At 37.2% G+C, this 19,250-nt stretch overlaps 1 protein-coding gene across 19 annotated transcripts in view; it reads left to right on the top strand.

Annotated features, from left to right (window-relative positions):
- Positions 1 to 19,250, top strand: part of GPHN (gephyrin) — a 525,210-nt gene that overhangs the window by 444,369 nt on the left and 61,591 nt on the right. For 16 of the 19 annotated variants that reach the window (XM_081513386.1, XM_081513387.1, XM_081513388.1 and 13 more), the window contains 4 exons: positions 6,092 to 6,147; positions 14,649 to 14,768; positions 16,255 to 16,313; positions 17,358 to 17,511. In XM_081513386.1, coding sequence (XP_081369512.1) covers positions 6,092 to 6,147; positions 14,649 to 14,768; positions 16,255 to 16,313; positions 17,358 to 17,511 — 389 coding nt within the window. Of the gene's footprint in view, positions 1 to 6,091; positions 6,148 to 14,648; positions 14,784 to 16,254; positions 16,314 to 17,357; positions 17,512 to 19,250 lie in introns of all 19 variants that reach the window. The other 3 variants (XM_081513369.1, XM_081513371.1, XM_081513381.1) reach the window with 1 other exon arrangement.

Raw genomic sequence — 19,250 nt, forward strand, 5'->3', positions numbered from 1 at the left:
CATATTTTTGAAGAGTTATTTCTCCCTTCACACTGATTAAGCTAACCATCTTCTTGATGCATTCACGGCCTCCTATAGAGATGTGGGTGCCCATTGTCTCACAGTTGCTTCTTGGTTCGTTAATAAAGGCAAAGATATCTCAATACCAAGTTCACGCTCTTGAAAATGTTCAATTTGAAAGACTTATTGTTTCAGAATTAGTTTAGGTATCATTTAGGCAAAGGAAAAATTATAAACAAGCCGATAATTATTTTAAAAACCATGTGCAGCAAACAATTCTGGAAAATTAAGAGAAATCTTTGCATTTTAAGTTAATAAATTTTTTTTCTTTTTTACATGCTGATTAAGTACATGCTTATGGAAATATAGAAAATCAAAAAGAACATTTTAAAAGTACCCATTATCTCACTATCTAGCTATTAACATTCTATGTACTTCCTCCCAGTAGGTTAAAGTGCATACTAAAATTTGACATAACCTTTTTAATTTTGAGCTAGTTCTTATTCTGTCACAAAAGTCTGTTTAAGGGTTTCTGTTTTGTCCAGTTAAATCCTGTTTGGCCGTAGCTGGTTCTCCAATTCATTTGACAGCCTTTAGTCTTCCACTGTACGACACTGGATGAAGAAGAGAGCCTTATGATATAGGAGCACTACTCATGTGAGCCGAGAGATAATTTGAAATAATTAATCTTAGTTAATTCCAAAAAGCTTAAAATAATATATTTAAGGAAATAATATATCTTTTCCCAATACTAACAATATATGGGCATTTTTCTCCTGGAAGATGATGATGAAGAATATGAAATGCCTTCTAATTCATCTGTTCTACTCCTTGCTCCCTGCTTTCCAGGCAGCAGATTTAAAATCCAAAGCAATTCACCAGATTTAATCCCTCAGTCTAACTGCAGCAAGTATTAATCCTGTTGTGTTAGTCTCGTCATCTACCCTTGCCACCACTCCAAACTCTTTCTATAATGTTAATTTTAGTATACACACAAATACTATTACCTTGTTGCCTATCCACCAGTCTTAGTTTGGTTCCATAGTTAGAGTAAACAAAATCTTAGTCCCTCTGCCTTATTCCTCCATTGAAGAGACTTCCTATGACCTCTGAAAGTTATGCTATCTCTCTGGCCTCTATTTATTCAGCCCTAATGTGGAAACAGTGAGACTTTTGTTACTGAAAATAAGTGAATAGCTATAAGAGATTTAAAGAGAGCGCCCACATAACTAGAAAATGAAAAAGAGGGATAATTCTAGGGCAAATAGCCTTAGGATGATCATTTTCTGTATATTGCCACATTGAATAGCTATCTAATGCTATCAATTTTATATCAAATGATATAATTAGAGATCTTCAACTAAAGAGGTGAACAAGACTAAAAGTGTTTTCATATTTAAAAGATGGAAGTGGAATTAGCTTCAGGGTCTAGCATTAAGCATTATAAATTGCTTACACAGTGCATTTGCTGTTAGGATTTGGTTTATATTGCTTTTATCACTTCCTTCAAATTAAATTCTACAGTTGCAAAATATAAAAGAAAAGCTGTTAACCGAAATGCCAGAATTGGTGGGGGGGCGGTGGAAAGAGTCTAAGCCTTTACAGAAATCCTTGCAATCCATCCATTGTTTCTAATGGCATACTGTGGCTTATTTAGTTTCTTTCTTTCCAAGCTTTAGGTTCATCTGCCACTGTATCTCCACTTCTGCCCCCTCCCACCCAAGCTGGTAGAATTCATCTTGAACACAGCAACCTGTTTGTTTGGTTTTTTTTCACATATCTCTTTCATAGGTTTTTAAAATAAGTATCAACAAGTTAGGTAGATTGATCATTACTTTTCTGTCTTTATAGTAAATAACAAGCCTTGTTGGTGTAAAATCAGAACTTCTGTTGTAGTTCACTAATTTTTTATTTAAGTTTTCTATTAGTCTGAATTTGGATTCCATTCAGTCTTACAGTGCTCTGCTTCTCAAAAAGGGTAGTCCCTGAACCAGCTTCAAAAGCATCAGCTTGTTAGAAATGTAGAACCTCAGGACCTATCCCAGCCTACTGAATCAGAATCTGTATTTTAACAAGCTCTCTAAGTGATTTCTATGTACATTAAGAGTTGAGAAGCACTGTTAAAAGGGAAATGGTAAAAATGACTCCTCCATTGGTGTCAGGGACTTTCTATAATGTTGGTGGACTGAACCTTCCTTAGCCAACAACAGAGAGGCATAGTTTCCACGTGGAAATTTTCAGAGGAAAGTGGAGAACCTAGTTAAAGTGAGACATATTCTCTCCCCAGTTAGTGTACCTTCCTTGGTAACAAAGCATCTTGCTTCTTTCACTTAAAGACTGCTTCGGATGTTGGCTTCCCTGACACACTATACCAGCTTGGCCCCACATTATCTCTAGCCACTCATTATATAATGACATTTGCTTGGAGCACTTGTGCAGAACATTGAGATGAGCGTTTGAGTGTATGTGTATTAGAATGTGTGAAGAGGGAAACAGGAAAACAAGAGGAGGACTGAAGAGCAGACAATTTCAAAAAAGAAATAAAGGAAGTGATCCCTACCTCAAAAGAGCTTATTATCTAGCTGAAGAGATAAAATATACACGTTTATAAAATTGTTTAAGAAAATTTACAAAGCACAATACTAATGCATACAAGACAGTTTACAAACTTCCTAAGTATTATGGAAGCGCAAAGTTCATTTCTTTATTTTAACAAGTATTTACTGAGCACCAATGACAAGCTTAGCACTATGTTAGACATAACCTAAGTTATATGGAATTGATCAGAGCAATCTTTCTAAACTTGCTAAAGATGGTGAATGTTGTTGACTCACATTTTGAAGAAAATAATATACCATGAACCAGCAGAAAATGGAAGGCGTTCAAAATACAGCATTTTGTATTAGAAAATATTTATTGTTTCCTTCATGGATACATTTTTCTAAAAAGATTCTTAGGAGCCACACTCATTCATTTCTCTCACTTGCGAATACTTCATATATTGAACACTTACTGAATACCTATTTTTCAACAAGTACCAGGAATTTCCCTGAGACAAATAAGCAAATGATTACAAATACATTAAGAAACCATAATTAGAGTTACTTCAGGCATACACTGGGGAAACAAAAGAGAAAGGGGAAGGAAGTCATATATGACCTCCTAGAGAAGGTGGCACTCGAGCTGAGTCCTAAAAGCTAAGAAGTTTTTAACCAGAAGGCAGGGAGAAGGAAAGGACATGCCAAGCAGTGGGAGTAGCATATGTTATGGAGCTGAAATATGAGTCATCTTGGTATTCTCGGTGCTTGAGAGAGTAGCTAGACTGTAAGATAGATGGAGGACAAGAACCAGAGCCTTCACACATACTGTTTCCTTTAGGTGAATATCTTTAGATGCAGCATGTCCATTTCCATTTCCTCTCTCTCCCTCCCCCTCCCACCTCTCCCTCACACACACACACACACACACACACACACACACACACACACACACACACACACACACACACACACACACACACACACACACACACACAATTTTGCCTACTTAGTTCTGGGTTATGCTTCATATTCAAATCATAAATCCTTTATATCAAGGTGGCTTTCCCTGACCCTCCAGGGTAGTTCAGGTACTCTCAATGTATGCTCTCATTAAATTGTGTTCCTTTCCTTTAGAGTGGTTCTCTTAATTTATATTTGTATATTCATTAATGTGGCTATTTGATTAACATTAAAATCTATCTCCCTCACTACCTCAGTGGCTTTAAGAGTTTTGGTTTCACAACACCCATAAAAAAACAGGCACTAAATACATTAAACATCACAAACCAAGGATATACATATACATGTATATATATATGCATGCATATATATAAACAAAATAAGTTTCTTGAAATAATATTCATCTTTACCATTTGTGATAAAATATATTTTCTATTTTTATTAAAAAAATTGCTTACAAGATGATTTTAGAGCCCACCTCTATTTGTGTAAAACATTGCAACAAATTGACACTGCATTAAAATAGAGACAGTATCTAGTTTTACTTCTGTTTCCCTGGTAGCTCAGTCATAAAGAATCTGCCTACAATACAGGAGACACAGGTTCGACCCCTGGGTCAGGAAGATCCCCTGGAGAAGGAAATGGGAACCCACTCCAGTCTTCTTACCTGGGAAATCCCATGGACAGAGGAGCCTGGGGGGCTACACTCCATGAGGTTGCAAAAGAGTTGGAGATAACTTAGTGACTACACAACAACAGCTAGTTTTACTCTCTACTCTGTCCCATCATCTAGTATGATACTTATGGCATAGAAGACACTCAGTAGAAATTCAGTGAATAAATGAAAGAATATAAAGCCTTAAAAGGTACTATTTTAAAGTGTGGTTATTCCCATTTTTATCAACAGGCAAACTGAAGTGTAGAGAAGGTTTTAGTAATTTGCTGAAAGTCCTGAGACTAATAATAGTCAGAACCAGGATTCAGATTCAACTTTTACTCTAAAACCATGCTAATTTCCTCTTGTTCAAGAGGCAAGAAAAGAAAGCATCTAGGTTGCTTATGGGGAGGCAGAAAGCTGATAATATCTCTAGCAGAAAAATAAAAATGTTTATTCAGATTTGAGATGCAATTAGTGCAAAACTCCGAAAGATAATTAACTTCTTAATTTTCTAAAGTAAGAAAATTACGATTAGTTTTAAAATACTGAGTATGGGTATAGCTGAAACAAAATTGGTAAAATGTTGATAATTGTTGAAGTAGTGATTTCTCTGCTTTAAATTGTTTCATTTAAAAAGCAAAAAGAACCCATGAAAGCAGCATAATAAGAATGCCATTCAAGAAAACTGCAGTAGTCTCTTTTTTACAAGTAAACACTGAAAATATTAATACAGTAGGATTCCAAAAAACACCAGAAAGCCAGGAGTTTATTAACTGAGACAAAGTCTAAAAAGCACAAGATACAACATCTAGTAAGTAGAAGACACCTAATGTTAATTTTTGTTCCTCTTCACATTAGGTTAACCAAAGCCAGCTATACAAAAAGAGTGACTTATAAACAGTTTTGTATATATAAGCCTTTAGAAAAAATACTGCTTTGCAGTCACATAAAGAAACAGTGAATTTTATATCTCCTCTCTAAAAGAGGGAAAATGCTTTTTATTATTTATAAACATGGCTGCAAATATGATTAAAATATTCATATAAATAGTGTTATCTTTGCTGTGCGTGTGCCCCCAGACCCTTGCTGTATGCCGATTACAAGGAGGTAATGGTCATGATCATAAAATTCATTAGGTACATATTGCCTTGCCAGTAGTATTGGTCTGAAATCCGCATCATGTGTGTGAAGAAAACCCTTTTAAATACATTTATCTTCAGGAGTATTTTTTTCATCCAGCCATTACTCTACTGTATGTGGAAAAAAACTGGATAAGAAGTTTTCTCCATCTCAATTCTGAAAGTGTTTTCTTCCAGTTTAAAAATAAGTAGTCAGTAGAAATTGTGATGCAGCACTGCCTATGAATTTTGTTTTTTTATCAGCATTTTGATCCTTCATGAAAAAATAATGTTGTATTGGAAATTCAGGGTGTGAGTTTTTCAAATCCTAGCTCTATCACTATCACTTGTTAAAGGTACCTTTCTACCTGAGTTACTTCATTCTGTAACTCATTTCCTTCAAGCATCAAATGAAGAATAGATGTTCTTCCTAATTCATGTATAAGTCTCTGCGAGTGTGTACACACACATCACACATACATACCCTTTTATTTAGGAGGATAGACTAAAAGAACTTCCTGTTTAAAAGTGCAAGAGTGGAAATTATGGAACAAGAAGAAGACTGTCTCCAGAGACACCAGGAAAAGGCACATTTAGAACCACTTCTGTTGGTACTTGTAAGTTGTGTATACCAACTATCTAACTAGTATTATAGTAACAAAACTTTTTTCTAAACTAGGAGATCAGAAAAGTGTTCCAGTTTCCTGAAGCCTTACCTAATCATTTGAGTCAACTTTTAGAATTCCAAGACTAGGTTCTTATTCCTTGCCATAGGTGCATTCTGATGATTATTCTTGGTTGTGTTCATCTCACAGCTGCTGATGGCCCAGGAGATCGTTTCATCATTGGAGAATCCCAAGCTGGTGAACAGGTGAGATTCATAGGCCTGAAAAAGGCCCTAAAGATTTTAGTTTCATGGACTTTCAGAGTCTAATCCTAAACTTCTGCCATTGTTTTTATGGAAATCTTAGAGAAGGATTAAATGGGTCATCAAAGAAATGAAATGATGATTCCCCTGAGAAAGAATCAAATGAATTCTTTCTTAACTGAAAGAACCTGCATCTAGTCATATGCAGCGTGAACATAGTGTTATTAGTATATCTCACAGACATGCCCCACAAGCATTTTCCAGCCCTGTGATTGGATAAATCTTTCTTCTAGTATAAACATTAATGTTATTAATAGAGCTATAATTTCTAAGTGGTTTTCTCAGACTTTTCCCCAACTCGTGTTACAAAGAGGAAAACTTAGAAGAAGCAAATTATTTAATCTTTCTTGCTAATCATTTTGATTAATTTTACTCATTAGGGAGCTAACCAGAGTACAGGTATACATATATTTCTATTAAGAAATGAAGTACTAAAAAAAAAAAATGAAGTACTAATGGGCCATGGTGGACGTACAATAGAAGTCCTCTTACTGCTTTTGATACTAGTAATTGGTCATTTGATTGGAAATAAGTTACAAGTGGCAAATTGTCTTTTAAAATAAATATAAATTTAAATTAAATAAATGAACATTTATTTGTCATTAATCTGATGGAGAGCCAAGGCTTTTCTTTTAATAAGTATCTACTATTTGAGTTTCTATTGTACCCACAAGGCATTATATGGGATTTCCAGTGTTGGTTTCTTTAAAGTGGAAGAAGATTTAAGGACTTTTGCACGGTGTCTAAGTATAGACTCCTTCTAGATTTTTATTATATTTTTACAGTACTTTTTACAGTTGTTTCACCTACACCTAATTTGACAGGAGTTCTTTTTTAGCAGACTTTTTTAAATGAGATGTTCCAAAGGTTTAGCTTAATTTTTTCAGGAAAAATAGAACTCTTTTTACCCTCGTATATCATTTGTTTATGGAATATTTACTTAAATAACTTGATTCAGTAGCAGCTAGTGCCACAAACTGGTACAAACAAGTTTGGGAACAAACAGTTTGCATCTTAGACCAGTAGTTTACAAGTGTCTAACAGTTTCAAACTTAGAGTATACTGTAGGCATCATTTTGTACAGTGGGAAATAGAGAGCATATGTTAATCTAGTGAACTGTGAAAGTTGATTAAAACAGCTCTTTCCTTATTGACTAGAATCAGAGAAAGACCAGCACACTTTTCTGCTGTCACCAAGTACTCATAAGCATTGTATAAAAATAAAGGAGGAAATAATAAATAGAGCAGTTGAGCAAAAGCTATGTCCCACGCCTTAGCATGTCCTCCCATATGTACTAAAGATAGAGAGGAGTTTAGGAAGTATACAGGAGCAGATGATGCTAATGGTGGCAACCCTAGCTCCCTCACCTCTACCAAGGAGTATGTGTACAGAGCTCTGAATCTGAGCCTAGCACTACAGTAATTAGATCCCTGTCCATGCTATACACAGGCTGATTTCCGTCTTCATGACTGTTTTCCTGACAAAAAGAACAACTAGTCTTGGGTCCCCTTTTTTTTATAAATAACTTACATTGTGATCTCATAACTTACTTGACCTCTTGGTATAGATATCCATCAACAATGGACATCTAAAGCATCCATTTTTTAACAAAACTCCAAAGTAGTAATTATTCAAGGAATACTTCTCTGATCCTCAGTTGAGTCTATCCAACATTTATCAAGCATACCTGCAGTTTGTACCAAGCACTCTGCTAGGTTGTAGGGATATAAAGTAGATTAATACATGATTAATACTCTGAACAGTTTATATCTAGTGGCAGAGACAGAGTATAAACAACTAAATATAATACAATATATTAAGTGTTAAACTGATGCTGTCAGTCATGTGCTGTGGAAAACAATAGAGAGGTTAAGCATTTTGTCCTAGAACGGTTAGGAAGATGACTTTGGAGCTGGGCATAAGAGAGTTTTTACAAAAACAGAAATGAAAAAGGACCATCCCAAGCAGAGAGAATAGTGTAAGTCAAGACCTAGTAGTGTTTGTGGCAGTCACAGCCTAGTATACTTAGGCATAGGTAGTAGATTGTTAAGAACCTTATGGACCCTTAAACTGTATTACTAGTTATGACTTCCAACTGAAAACTAGAAGCACAGGAAAAGTTGTGAAATTTAAAAATTGCTAGGTTCTTGAAAGTTCTCATAAAAGTATGATAGGGAAAAAAGATCAACACTATACAAGAAAACAGGGTTTTTCCTCAAATTACCTGGGATATATTTTATCTATAATGGATGTATCATACACATACACACTTTAAAGCAATCTCAGAGATCTTGCAAAAGCCAAATTGCTCACTTATTGAAAGTACATATGCTTGAGAGCTAGGGTGCCACTGCATCCACTTTATTTTCAACATGGTTTATTGGTGTACAAAATACTTGATCTTAGTCACTTACCATTTGGTCCTGTTGATTAGCATTCAGTATCAGTTCAGTCACTCAGTCGTGTCTGACTCTTTGCAACTCCATGAACCGCAGCACACCAGGCCTCCCTGTCGATCACCAACTCCCGGAGTCAACCCAAACCCATGTCCATTGAGTCAGTGATGCCATCCAACCATCTCATCCTCTGTCATCCCCTTCTCCTCCTGCCCTCAATCTTTCCCAGCATCAGGGTCTTTTCCACTGAGTCAGCTCTTTGTATCAGGTGGCCAAAATATTGGAGTTTCAGCTTCAACATCAGTCCTTCCAATGGACACCCAGGACTGATCTCCTTTAGGATGGACTGGTTGGATCCCCTTGCAGTCCAAGGGACTCTCAAGAGTCTTCTCCAACATCACAGTTCAAAAGCATCAATTCTTTGGTGCTCAGCTTTCTTTATGGTCCAACTATCACATCCATACATGACCACTGGAAAAACCATAGCCTTGACTAGACGGACTTTTGTTGGCAAAGTAATGTCTCTGCTTTTAAATATGCTATCTAGGTTGGCCATAACCTTCCTTCCAAGGAGTAAGCGTCTTTTAATTTCATGGCTGCAGTCACCATCAGCAGTGATTTTGGAGCCCAAAAAAATAAAGTCTGACACTGTTTCCACTGTTTCCCCATCTATTTCCCATGAAGTGATGGGACCAGATGCCATGATCTTAGTTTTCTGAATGTTGAGCTTTAAGCCAACTTTTTCACTCTCCTCCTTCACCTTCATCAAGAGGCTCTTTAGTTCTTCACTTTCTGCCGTAAGGGTGGTGTCATCCGCATATCTGAGGTTATTGATATTTCTCCCGGCAATCTTGATTCCACCTTGTGTTTCTTCCAGCCCAGCGTTTCTCTTGATGTACTCTGCATATAAGTTAAATAAGCAGGGTGATAATATACAGCCTTGACGTACTCCTTTTCCTATTTGGAACCAGTCTGTTGTTCCATGTCCCATTCTAACTGTTGCTTCCTGACCTGCATACAGGTTTCTCAAGAGACAGGTCAGATGGTCTGGTATTCCCATCTCTTTCAGAATTTTCCACAGTTTATTGTGATCCACACAGTCAAAGGCTTTGGCATAGTCAATAAAGCAGAAATAGATGTTTTTCTGGAACTCTCTTGCTTTTTCGATAATCCAGCGGATATTGGCAATTTGATCTCTGGTTCCTCTGCCTTTTCTAAAACCAGCTTGAATATCCGGAATTTCACAGTTCACGTATTGCTGAAGCCTGGCTTGAAGAATTTTGAGCATTACTTTACTAGCATGTGAGATGAGTGCAATTGTGCGGTAGTTTGAGCATTCTTTGGCATTGCCTTTCTTTGGGATTGGAACGAAGACTGACCTCTTCCAGTCCTGTGGCCACTGCTGAGTTTTCCCAATTTGCTGGCATATCGAGTGCAGCACTTTCACAACATCATCTTTCAGGATTTGAAATAGCTCAACTGGAATTCCATCACCTCCACTAGCTTTGTTCGTAGTGATGCTTTCTAAGGCCCACTTGACTTCACATTCCAGGATGTCTGGCTCTAGGTGAGTGATCACACCATCGTGATTATCTGGGTCATGAAGATCTTTTTTGTACAGTTCTTCTGTGTATTCTTGCCACCTCTTCTTAATACCTTCTGCTTCTGTTAGGTCCATACCATTTCTGTCCTTCATCGAGCCTATCTTTGCATGAAATGTTCCTTTGGTATCTCTAATTTTCTTGAAGAGTTCTCTAGTCTTTCCCAAAAAACACTTCTTAAGACTTAGTTTAAGCCAAGAAGTAGAGAAAGTTACAGGTATAACCACAGTAAAACTTAAAGTAAATTTGCATAGTATGGTACATTTATCCAGACTAAACTGAGGCAGCCTGCAGGCTAACACACTTCAGCTTAAGAAGCAACTACCTGTAACTCACTTTGGGATTCACTTTCCCAAAAAGGCACTTGCAGCAGGAAAAAGTCTTTAAGTCTGTATTAAATATTTTAATTGCACAAGCTCATAAGATAGTTTTGACATTAACACGTACCTCTACTAAAAAACAAATATATCAAAACATTCACGCTTTTCATAAAATAATCACTACGCTGCAAAATGGTCATGTTTAGTGAATTAAAAAATGTACCAGATAATAAGCAGTATCTGTTGCTGAAAAAACAAATTAATGCATTGGGCCCTAAGCTTTTTTTTGTTTTAGTTTTATGCATTATCTTGGTAGAAAATTACAGTATTGTTGTTGTTCAGTCACTCAGTCATGTCCAACTCTTTGCGACCCCGTGGACTGCAGCACACCAGATTTTCCTGTCCTTCACCATCTCCAGGAGCTTGCTCCAATTCGTGTCAAGTTGGTGATGCCATCTAACCATCTCATCCTCTATCATCCCCTTCTCCTCCTCTGTTGTCCCCTTCTTCTCCTGCCTTCAGTCTTTCCCAGCATCAGGGTCTTTTCTAATGAGTCAGCACTTCACATCAGGTGGCCAAAGTATTGGAGCTTAAACTTCAGCATCAGTCCTTCCAATGAACATTCAGGATTGATTTCCTTTCGGATTGACTGGTTTGATCTCCTTGCAGTCCAAGGGACTCTCAAGAGTCTTCTCCAAAATCACAGTTCAAAAGCATCAATTCTTCGGCACTCAGCCTCCTTTATGGTCCAACTCTCACATCCATACGTGACTACTGCAAAAACCATACCTTTGACTATATGGACCTTTGTTGGCAAAATAATGTCTGCTTTTTAATATGCTGTCTAGGTTTGTCAGACAAACCCTGGTAGCTCATCTGGTAAAGAATCCGCCTGCGATGCAGGAGACCTGGGTTCAACACCTGGGTTGGGAAGATCCCCTGGAAAAGGGAACAGCCACCCAATCCAGTATTCTGTCCTGGAGAATTCCATGGACTGTATAGTCCATGGGGACTCAAAGAGTTGGACACTATTGAGAGAGTTTCAGTTTTCAGTTTTGTCATTGCTTTTCTTCCAAGGAGCAAGCATCTTTTAATTTCATGGCTGCAGTCACCATATGCAGTGATTTTGGAGCCCAGCAAAATAAAGTCTGTCACTGTTTCCATTGTTTCCCCATCTATTTGCCGTGAAGTGATGGGACCAGATCCCATGATCTTCGTTTTTTGAATGTTGAATTTTAAACCAGCTTTTTCACTCTCCTCTTTCACTTTCATCAAGAGGCTCTTCAGTTCCTCTTTACTTTCTATCATAAGAGTAGTGTTATCTGCATATCTGATGTTATTGATATTTCTCCTGGCAATCTTGATTCCATTTGGTGCTTCATCCATCCAGCATTTCACAAGATGTGCTCTGCATATAAGCTGAATAAGCAGAGTGACAGTACACAGCCTTCATGTACTCCTTTCCCAATTTGGAACCAGTTCATTGTTCCATGTCCATTTCTAACTGTTGCTTCTTGACCTGCATACAGGTTTCTCAGGAGGCAGGTAAGGTGGTCTGGTATTCCCATTTCTTTAAGAATTTTCCACAGTTTTTTTGTGATCCACACAAAGGCTTTAGCATAGTCAATGAAGCAGAAGTAGGTGTTTTTTTGGAACTCTGTTGCTTTTTCTATGATCCAGCAGATGCTGGCAATTTGATCTCTGGTTCCTCTGCTTTTTGTAAATCCAGCTTGAACATCTGGAAGTTTTTAGTTCACATACTGTTGAAGCCTAGCTTGGAGAATTTTGAGCATTACTTTGCTAGCGTGTGAGATGAGTGCAGTTGTGCAGTAGTTTGAACATTTGTTTACATTAGAATATAATATTTCTGAATAAACCTGAAATGTCTCTTATTCAAATATCAGAATAAGAGGATATAAAGTATGTAGCTCAATGCCAGATCTGATCTCAAGAATCATTCTCCAGTGACTTGTTGGAAAAAATTAATGAGATCACTGGAATTGTAAGCCAAGAAGGATTACATGCTTCGTGTAGTTGTTATGATAATGAGATCATGCATGCTTATTCATTCATTCTGGAAATATTTATTGACTGCCACTTTGTGCCAGATACTCTCTAGGCTTTGGGGTGATAGAGCAATAAATATGTCTGCAAAGGGAGTGATTAAAGATGAATGCAAGTACTCTACTGAAGATATAGACAGAATTAAAGGAGATCCAATCAATCCATCCTAAAAGAGATCAATCCTGGGTGTTCATTGGAAGGACTGATGTTGAAGCTGAAACTCCAATACTTTGGCCACCTCATGCGAAGAGTTGACTCATTGGAAAAGACCCTAATGCTGGGTAGGACTGGGGGCAGGAGGAGAAGGGGACGACAGAGGATGAGATGGTTGGATGGCATCACCGACTCAATGGACATGGGTTTGGGTAGACTCCGGGAGTTGGTGATGGACAGAGAGGCCTGGCGTGCTGCAATTCATGGGGTCGCAAAGAGTCAGACACGACTGAGCGACTGAACTGAACTGAACAAAGGAATGTGAAACATTCAGGTGCTAGCAACAGTAGGATTTCATTCCCACCTTTAGGTCTGAAGGGGCAAAGAGATAGTGGTACCTGGACCTGGGGAGATTGATAGCTATGGGAGACGGCCACCTAATAGGAATTGTGGCATCAGTGCTATTAGATATGACATAGCCATCATCAAACTGCAACCCAGCAGGGAAAGAGCACAGGGAATAAAAATTGTACTTCTCTCTCTCTCCTACCCTCTAGTCTCGTTGTTCAATCAGTACATCTGTCCAAGTTTTTACAACCCCACGGACTGCAGCATGCCAGTCTTCCCTGTCTTTCTATCTCACAGCATTTGCTCAAACTCATGTCCATTGAGTCAGTGATGCCATCCAGCCATTTCGTCCTCTCCAACCCGCTTCTCTTCCTGCCCTTGGTCTTTCCCCGCATCAGGGTTTTCTCCAGTGAGTCTCTTGTTGGGCCCTCCCACGGATTGAACTTAACCAGAAGCCAGTGCTATGGGAACCTGGTTGAAACAATTGGCAGAGATCAGCCTCTATGCCACAGCACAGGATAGAAAATGATGATGTGATCTAAAGAGGCAAACAGAAAATGAAACAAATTTCTGTCTTTATAGAGCTCATATTCTGAAACATAATAATGCACTTAACACTAAGCCTAGCATAGACTGAGTATTCCACAAATATTAGCTATTGGTTACATTATCTACAGAAATAACATTATAGAAATAAGCTTCTAAAGGCTTTTCTAACAAATGAATTTCCAGTTTTACTTTGATTGTGTATTTAGTGGAAGGATAGTTTTCCTTAATCATTCCTTTTTTTTTTAATGTGGTAAAAAGTGTGTAACATAAAATGTACCATCTTAACCATTTTAAAATGTACAGGTTTTTTAGATTATATAATTATATTTGCTAGACTTTTATTATTAATTGCATCGTACACTAATATATTTTATAAAGATTTTCAAGAACAATAGTTAAAATTTTTCTGGTTTGCCTTTATTTAACCAAAATGTTGGTTAATAAAGTACTATATTTCCCAAACATTGGAACTTCAGCAAATGATCAACATGCTGGTTTTTCATAATTGTCATTCATAAAAATCATATTGCATGGCATTTTTTTAAAGACTCTCATATCACTTTACATATATTAAGAAAATTCACACTGAGTGAGAGACAGTAGTGGCAAATATAAGTGGCAGTTCTTCAAAAAGAAAGCAGGGCACCAAGAAAAACATCTGATAGTCATCACCTTAAGTCAAGTGAAAACCTCTTTGGTGTGAGTGTACCTGTTTGACTTTTATTATATTTTCCCAAAATGAATAAGACTATAAGACTCTCCTTTTATGAAAGTGAAAAAAAAAGAAAGTGTTAGTCGCTCAATCATGTCCGGCTCTTCGTGACCCTGTAGACTGCAGCCCACCAGGTTTCTCTGTCCATGGGATTCTCCAAGCGAGAATACTGCAATGGGTAGCCATTCCCTTCTCCAGGGGATCTTCCTTTTATAGTTTGTTTCAAAAACTGTTACATCTGCAAGAGTTTCCTTGGCAGGAGCAAAGTATCAGCTCTTTCTTGTGTGTTTCTATTTCCAGCCAACTCAGACAGTAATGCCAGGACAAGTCATGCGGGTTACAACAGGTGCTCCAATCCCCTGTGGTGCTGATGCAGTAGTACAAGTGGAAGATACTGAACTTATCAGGGAATCCGATGATGTACGTCGTTACCAGGTCTTATGGCTTCATTCCTGTGGCAATATTATAAGTCATGCCCGTTTTCTGCAATGTTTATGAGATTAGCCCAATTTTTTTATGTTAGGACCTTACATTGTAGTGTATAGTGAATAAGGAGTTGCCTTAGGCTTGAAAACCTTTTATTATAGAAATTGTTTTTATGACCATTACTGGGATTACAGCAGAATTTGAACCACATTTGAGCCAAGAAGTTGCATTTGCAAGCAAGGAAAGAAACTACCTCAAGATAAAAGAGCAATGATATTAACTGTTGTCCTACCATCTAGCTGAGAAATTTGCTATCAAGATGAGCTTATGATAAAATGTGAAAATTTTAATAGAGAAGAATTTAACAAAGAACACTTGGGCAAGTTCTTGAATACTTCACTAAGCTAAGCATTTAAACCAAATGGCCCTTTCAGCTCTGGTTTTCTATAGTTCAGGAAAATCTGTGCCACCAAATTTCAGTCAGGAAACATTAAATTTATGTCAGTTCCCCCTCTATTTCCTAAAAGAAAGGACTCTGTTCTAAGTAGGCCTTTATCTCACTGAAACTACTGGCAGTTATTGAATCCAGAGAATCAGTCAGGAATAAAAGTTTCAGTGGAGGGTTTACTGATTTTGTTTTGTGAAGAAGCTTAAGATATCTTGTATTTTTTAATACAAGAATAAATGACAAAATATATTCTCCCAGACTGAGTATATAGTAAAATTTGGCCATGCTGAAACATACCCTCTTTTTGTCATTTGAGGATTTTCCTTTTTATCACCTACAAGTGCTTACTTCCCACAAGTAAGGCTTATAAAATTCAACTTTTGGCATACAGGTCACATTGTCCTGCTGTTAAAACTGCCCAACAAATTTATTGGCATCAAGGAAGCCAGCAGAGCATTGAAATCCAGAACATGCTCTGCCAGATGACAAGACACAGTTCCAATATCACAATATTAGTCACAGTTCATAAATGTAAAAATTATGATCACCATTAATTTATAGAAATCTACTACCAGGCAAACTGTAAGTCCCTCACTGAAATTTCTACAGATATTCAGGAATCTTGGCATAGTATTGAACCCATGATTTATGGGAACAGAATAGTTACCTCCACATACATTCACTGTATCTATTAGGGTAGAGGTCTCTCTCTCTCTCTGTATATATATATATGTTTTTCCTTGAGAATGCGATTTACAAAGTATGAGTCAATATTTGAATTGGGACATTTTTTAAAAGTATGAGAATCAGTGAAAATGTTTCCTTATTCTTTGGGATCAAGCCTGATATTTCAGGAACCTATAGTAGAAATTCATCATGTTCAAAGGATTTCACAAAGGATTTCCTGTTCCTCTGTATCTTTATATATTCTGAGCCTATCTGATATTGAAAGCATCTGAATAGCTAAATTCTATTGATCAAAATTCAGTCAGATTGCTCTGTTTGAAATTACATGACTTGCTGTTACCATAGGGCACTGAGGAGCTTGAAGTACGAATTCTGGTGCAAGCTCGGCCAGGCCAGGATATCAGGTAAGTTCATAACACATAGAATGTATAGCCAACTTTTGTTTCTACCATGATCATGAACTCAGGAGAGCATGGCTAATATAAATTCACAGCTCAATTAACCATTAGCTTTCAGGGATTTTAACCAGTAGAAAAATAATCTTTCTAAATTATATATCCCATGTCTGCCCTACCTACTTTTTTATGAAGTTAGTAAAGGCAAATGATTTATTCAAGAGCAACATGAGAAGGAGGCAGAGTCATGAACCTGCATAATCCATAGTTGATCCTATTTCTAGATAATCCAGAATTTCCCATCCTTACCCCTAGGTAACTGAGAATTTGATACTAACACAGATACTTTCAAAATTGAGTATTTATATAATTAGCTGAAAGCCCCTCCTCAACTACCAATAATAATGGAATAATGTGCTACTCTTTATATACAAAGTTGAGACTACTGTCTTATTATAAGTAGTGTGTATCCTTCAGATGATTTTTCTCATGATTGAATATGTTTGCCCTGATTCCATTAGTCCTAATTTACTCAACATTTTGTAACAAAGCTACACTTCTTCCGCTCCTATGGGGACAAAGTGAATGGGGTGGCCACAGAACTAGACTAGTCTAAGTGATCTGATGGAAATTATCTCCATGGCTGTAACCTCATTAGCATTATTCTCTTCACCACAATGGTAACAAGCTCTGGAATGGCACTAGATATTTTCATATAAATGCCTGCCTTACACCAAAGAAAGTTTGCAGTTGGTGTTTTTGACTATAATGTGTACAAAGCAATTTGTAAAATAATTTTCAAACATAAAGTAGCATATTCCTGTTTAACAGCAATGGATACAAATCTATTTCTGTCTTCCATTGTGTGATTTAAATTTTTTTAATTAAAAAAGCATAGAGTTTTTAAAATCTCTTCATTTTAGTACTCTGTTCCATGCCTCATTTCCCCTTTTCCCCTTTGAGTGTCCTCTTTCTCTGACACTAAAGTTTCCCTCTGAGTTGAGAAAATATTGTTCTTAGTCATACTGCTTACGGTTCTGCTTTGATTTTCAGACCCATTGGCCATGACATTAAAAGAGGGGAATGCGTTTTGGCCAAAGGAACCCACATGGGCCCCTCAGAGATTGGTCTTCTGGCAACTGTAGGTGTTACAGAGGTGGAAGTTAATAAGTTTCCAGTGGTTGCAGTCATGTCAACAGGGAACGAGGTAAAAAAGGCAGGGGGAGGGGCAGGTTTGGGCAAGGGAAGGGGGTCGTGGGACTTTCAGAGAAAAGCATTTCTGACATTCTGTGTTCTATATTATGAATAGAATATTAAGGATTATAGATCTTACCACATTTCTATAACAAGGGAATAATAAATTGGCCTCGGGATAGTTCAAGTACAGAAGATGAAAAGGAAGAACTAGAAATTATATATTAAGAAGTGTCCCCTTCCATTTACTAGAATGAAATATTACAACCAATGGCTTTCCACACACTCAGTACATATAAACAAAGAATGTTGACTGCTAGCTGTAGATATTCACCTGTGCAAACCTAGTACTTAGGCTACTGGTATGGTGAATCATGCCTGCTCTGCTGCTGAGATGATGGGCCACCTCTGTGTGAGAAGTAATTCAGTGAATTGGGACACCATGGCTAGCCCTTTTTCTTGCTTAACATTCCATGTGATCTTTAGTCACCAGGAAGGATTTGAAAATCATTTTTCTCTCTAAAGATAGCATCTCTAGTGGTATGCTGTTCAGAATATGTCAAAATGTCATTTCAGTTCTAATTTAGGAAGGAAAATTTAGTCAGTAATCTGAGAACTTTTGAAAAACTTTCTGTTCCCTCTTTGCTTAGGTTATACAGAACTTCAATTGGAGGCTATAAGGCCAAACTAGGAATACTGAAAAGTGAATCTGCTGGAAATTCAAAGCCTAAAAGCAGAATCAGAAACTACTGAGATTTTTTTCAAGTTATTCCTTAAGATCTTATACTATTTTTAAAAAGATTTATAGGATTTTTTTTAATCTCTCTTTTAATCTCTAACGTTCTGAAAATAAGCCATTTGCTACCATTGTTTTTCATTTCTTAGACTTGGAAATGGACATTTTCAAGGGTCTATTGCCCTTATAGCTCTTTTGGAAAGAATAGAAGAAAAGAATATTTTGTTTTGATAATGGAGAGATAAATCAGCATTCTACATCTGTTTACTTCCCAGTATAGGTGTACTAGTCATTCCCTGAAACTATTGACTGACCCAAAAGAAACGTTCTTTTCAGTTCATCTACACAGTGACGATTTTCTGTCTTTAGGATCAACCAACACTATGTTTAGCATCAGAAAGAAATTTCTGTTCAACTGATTGACTTAATGAACTGTTCTTATTTGAGATTTATGTATATGCTTTGTGCATCTAAGTGACTTCATGGGGTTTAGGAAAGCTAGGTAGAATGAGCAAACTAATAGACAACTATTTATTAGGCATCTTTGTTTAAGCTACATTTTTTGTTTTCCTCCTAATGACTTTGTAGGTCTGGATTCTCAGTTACTCCCCCAGAGTACATTGGCAGTATTTTGTAAGCGACCTTTTATACTCTTTATTAAAACTATTTATTAGTAGTAGGGAATAGTGACAGGATGAGACTAGAGATGGTACATACATGGTAGGATTTAAAGATTTTGTAGTTTTAGTTCCCTGCCCCCATAGACTTGATTATCTTTGAAGAGGCTTTGCTAGATCCTGTGTGACTCTCTTTCCCTACGTTTTCTGGCCTGCTGTGCTTACATGGTTTTCCAAGGGAATAATGCTTTTAAATTCCAAGATCTCTAGTTCTGTGTAGTTTGACATTCCTCCCTGTGCTGTGCTTAGTTGCTCAGTCGTGTTCAACTCTTTGCAACACCATGGACTAGCCCATCAGGCTCCTCTGTCCATGGGGATTCTCCCAGCAAGAATACTGGT

This window comes from Giraffa tippelskirchi, chromosome 7 (assembly GCF_054371585.1).
Source record: "Giraffa tippelskirchi isolate mGirTip1 chromosome 7, T2T-mGirTip1v1.2.pri, whole genome shotgun sequence".
Lineage (NCBI taxonomy): Eukaryota > Metazoa > Chordata > Mammalia > Artiodactyla > Giraffidae > Giraffa > Giraffa tippelskirchi.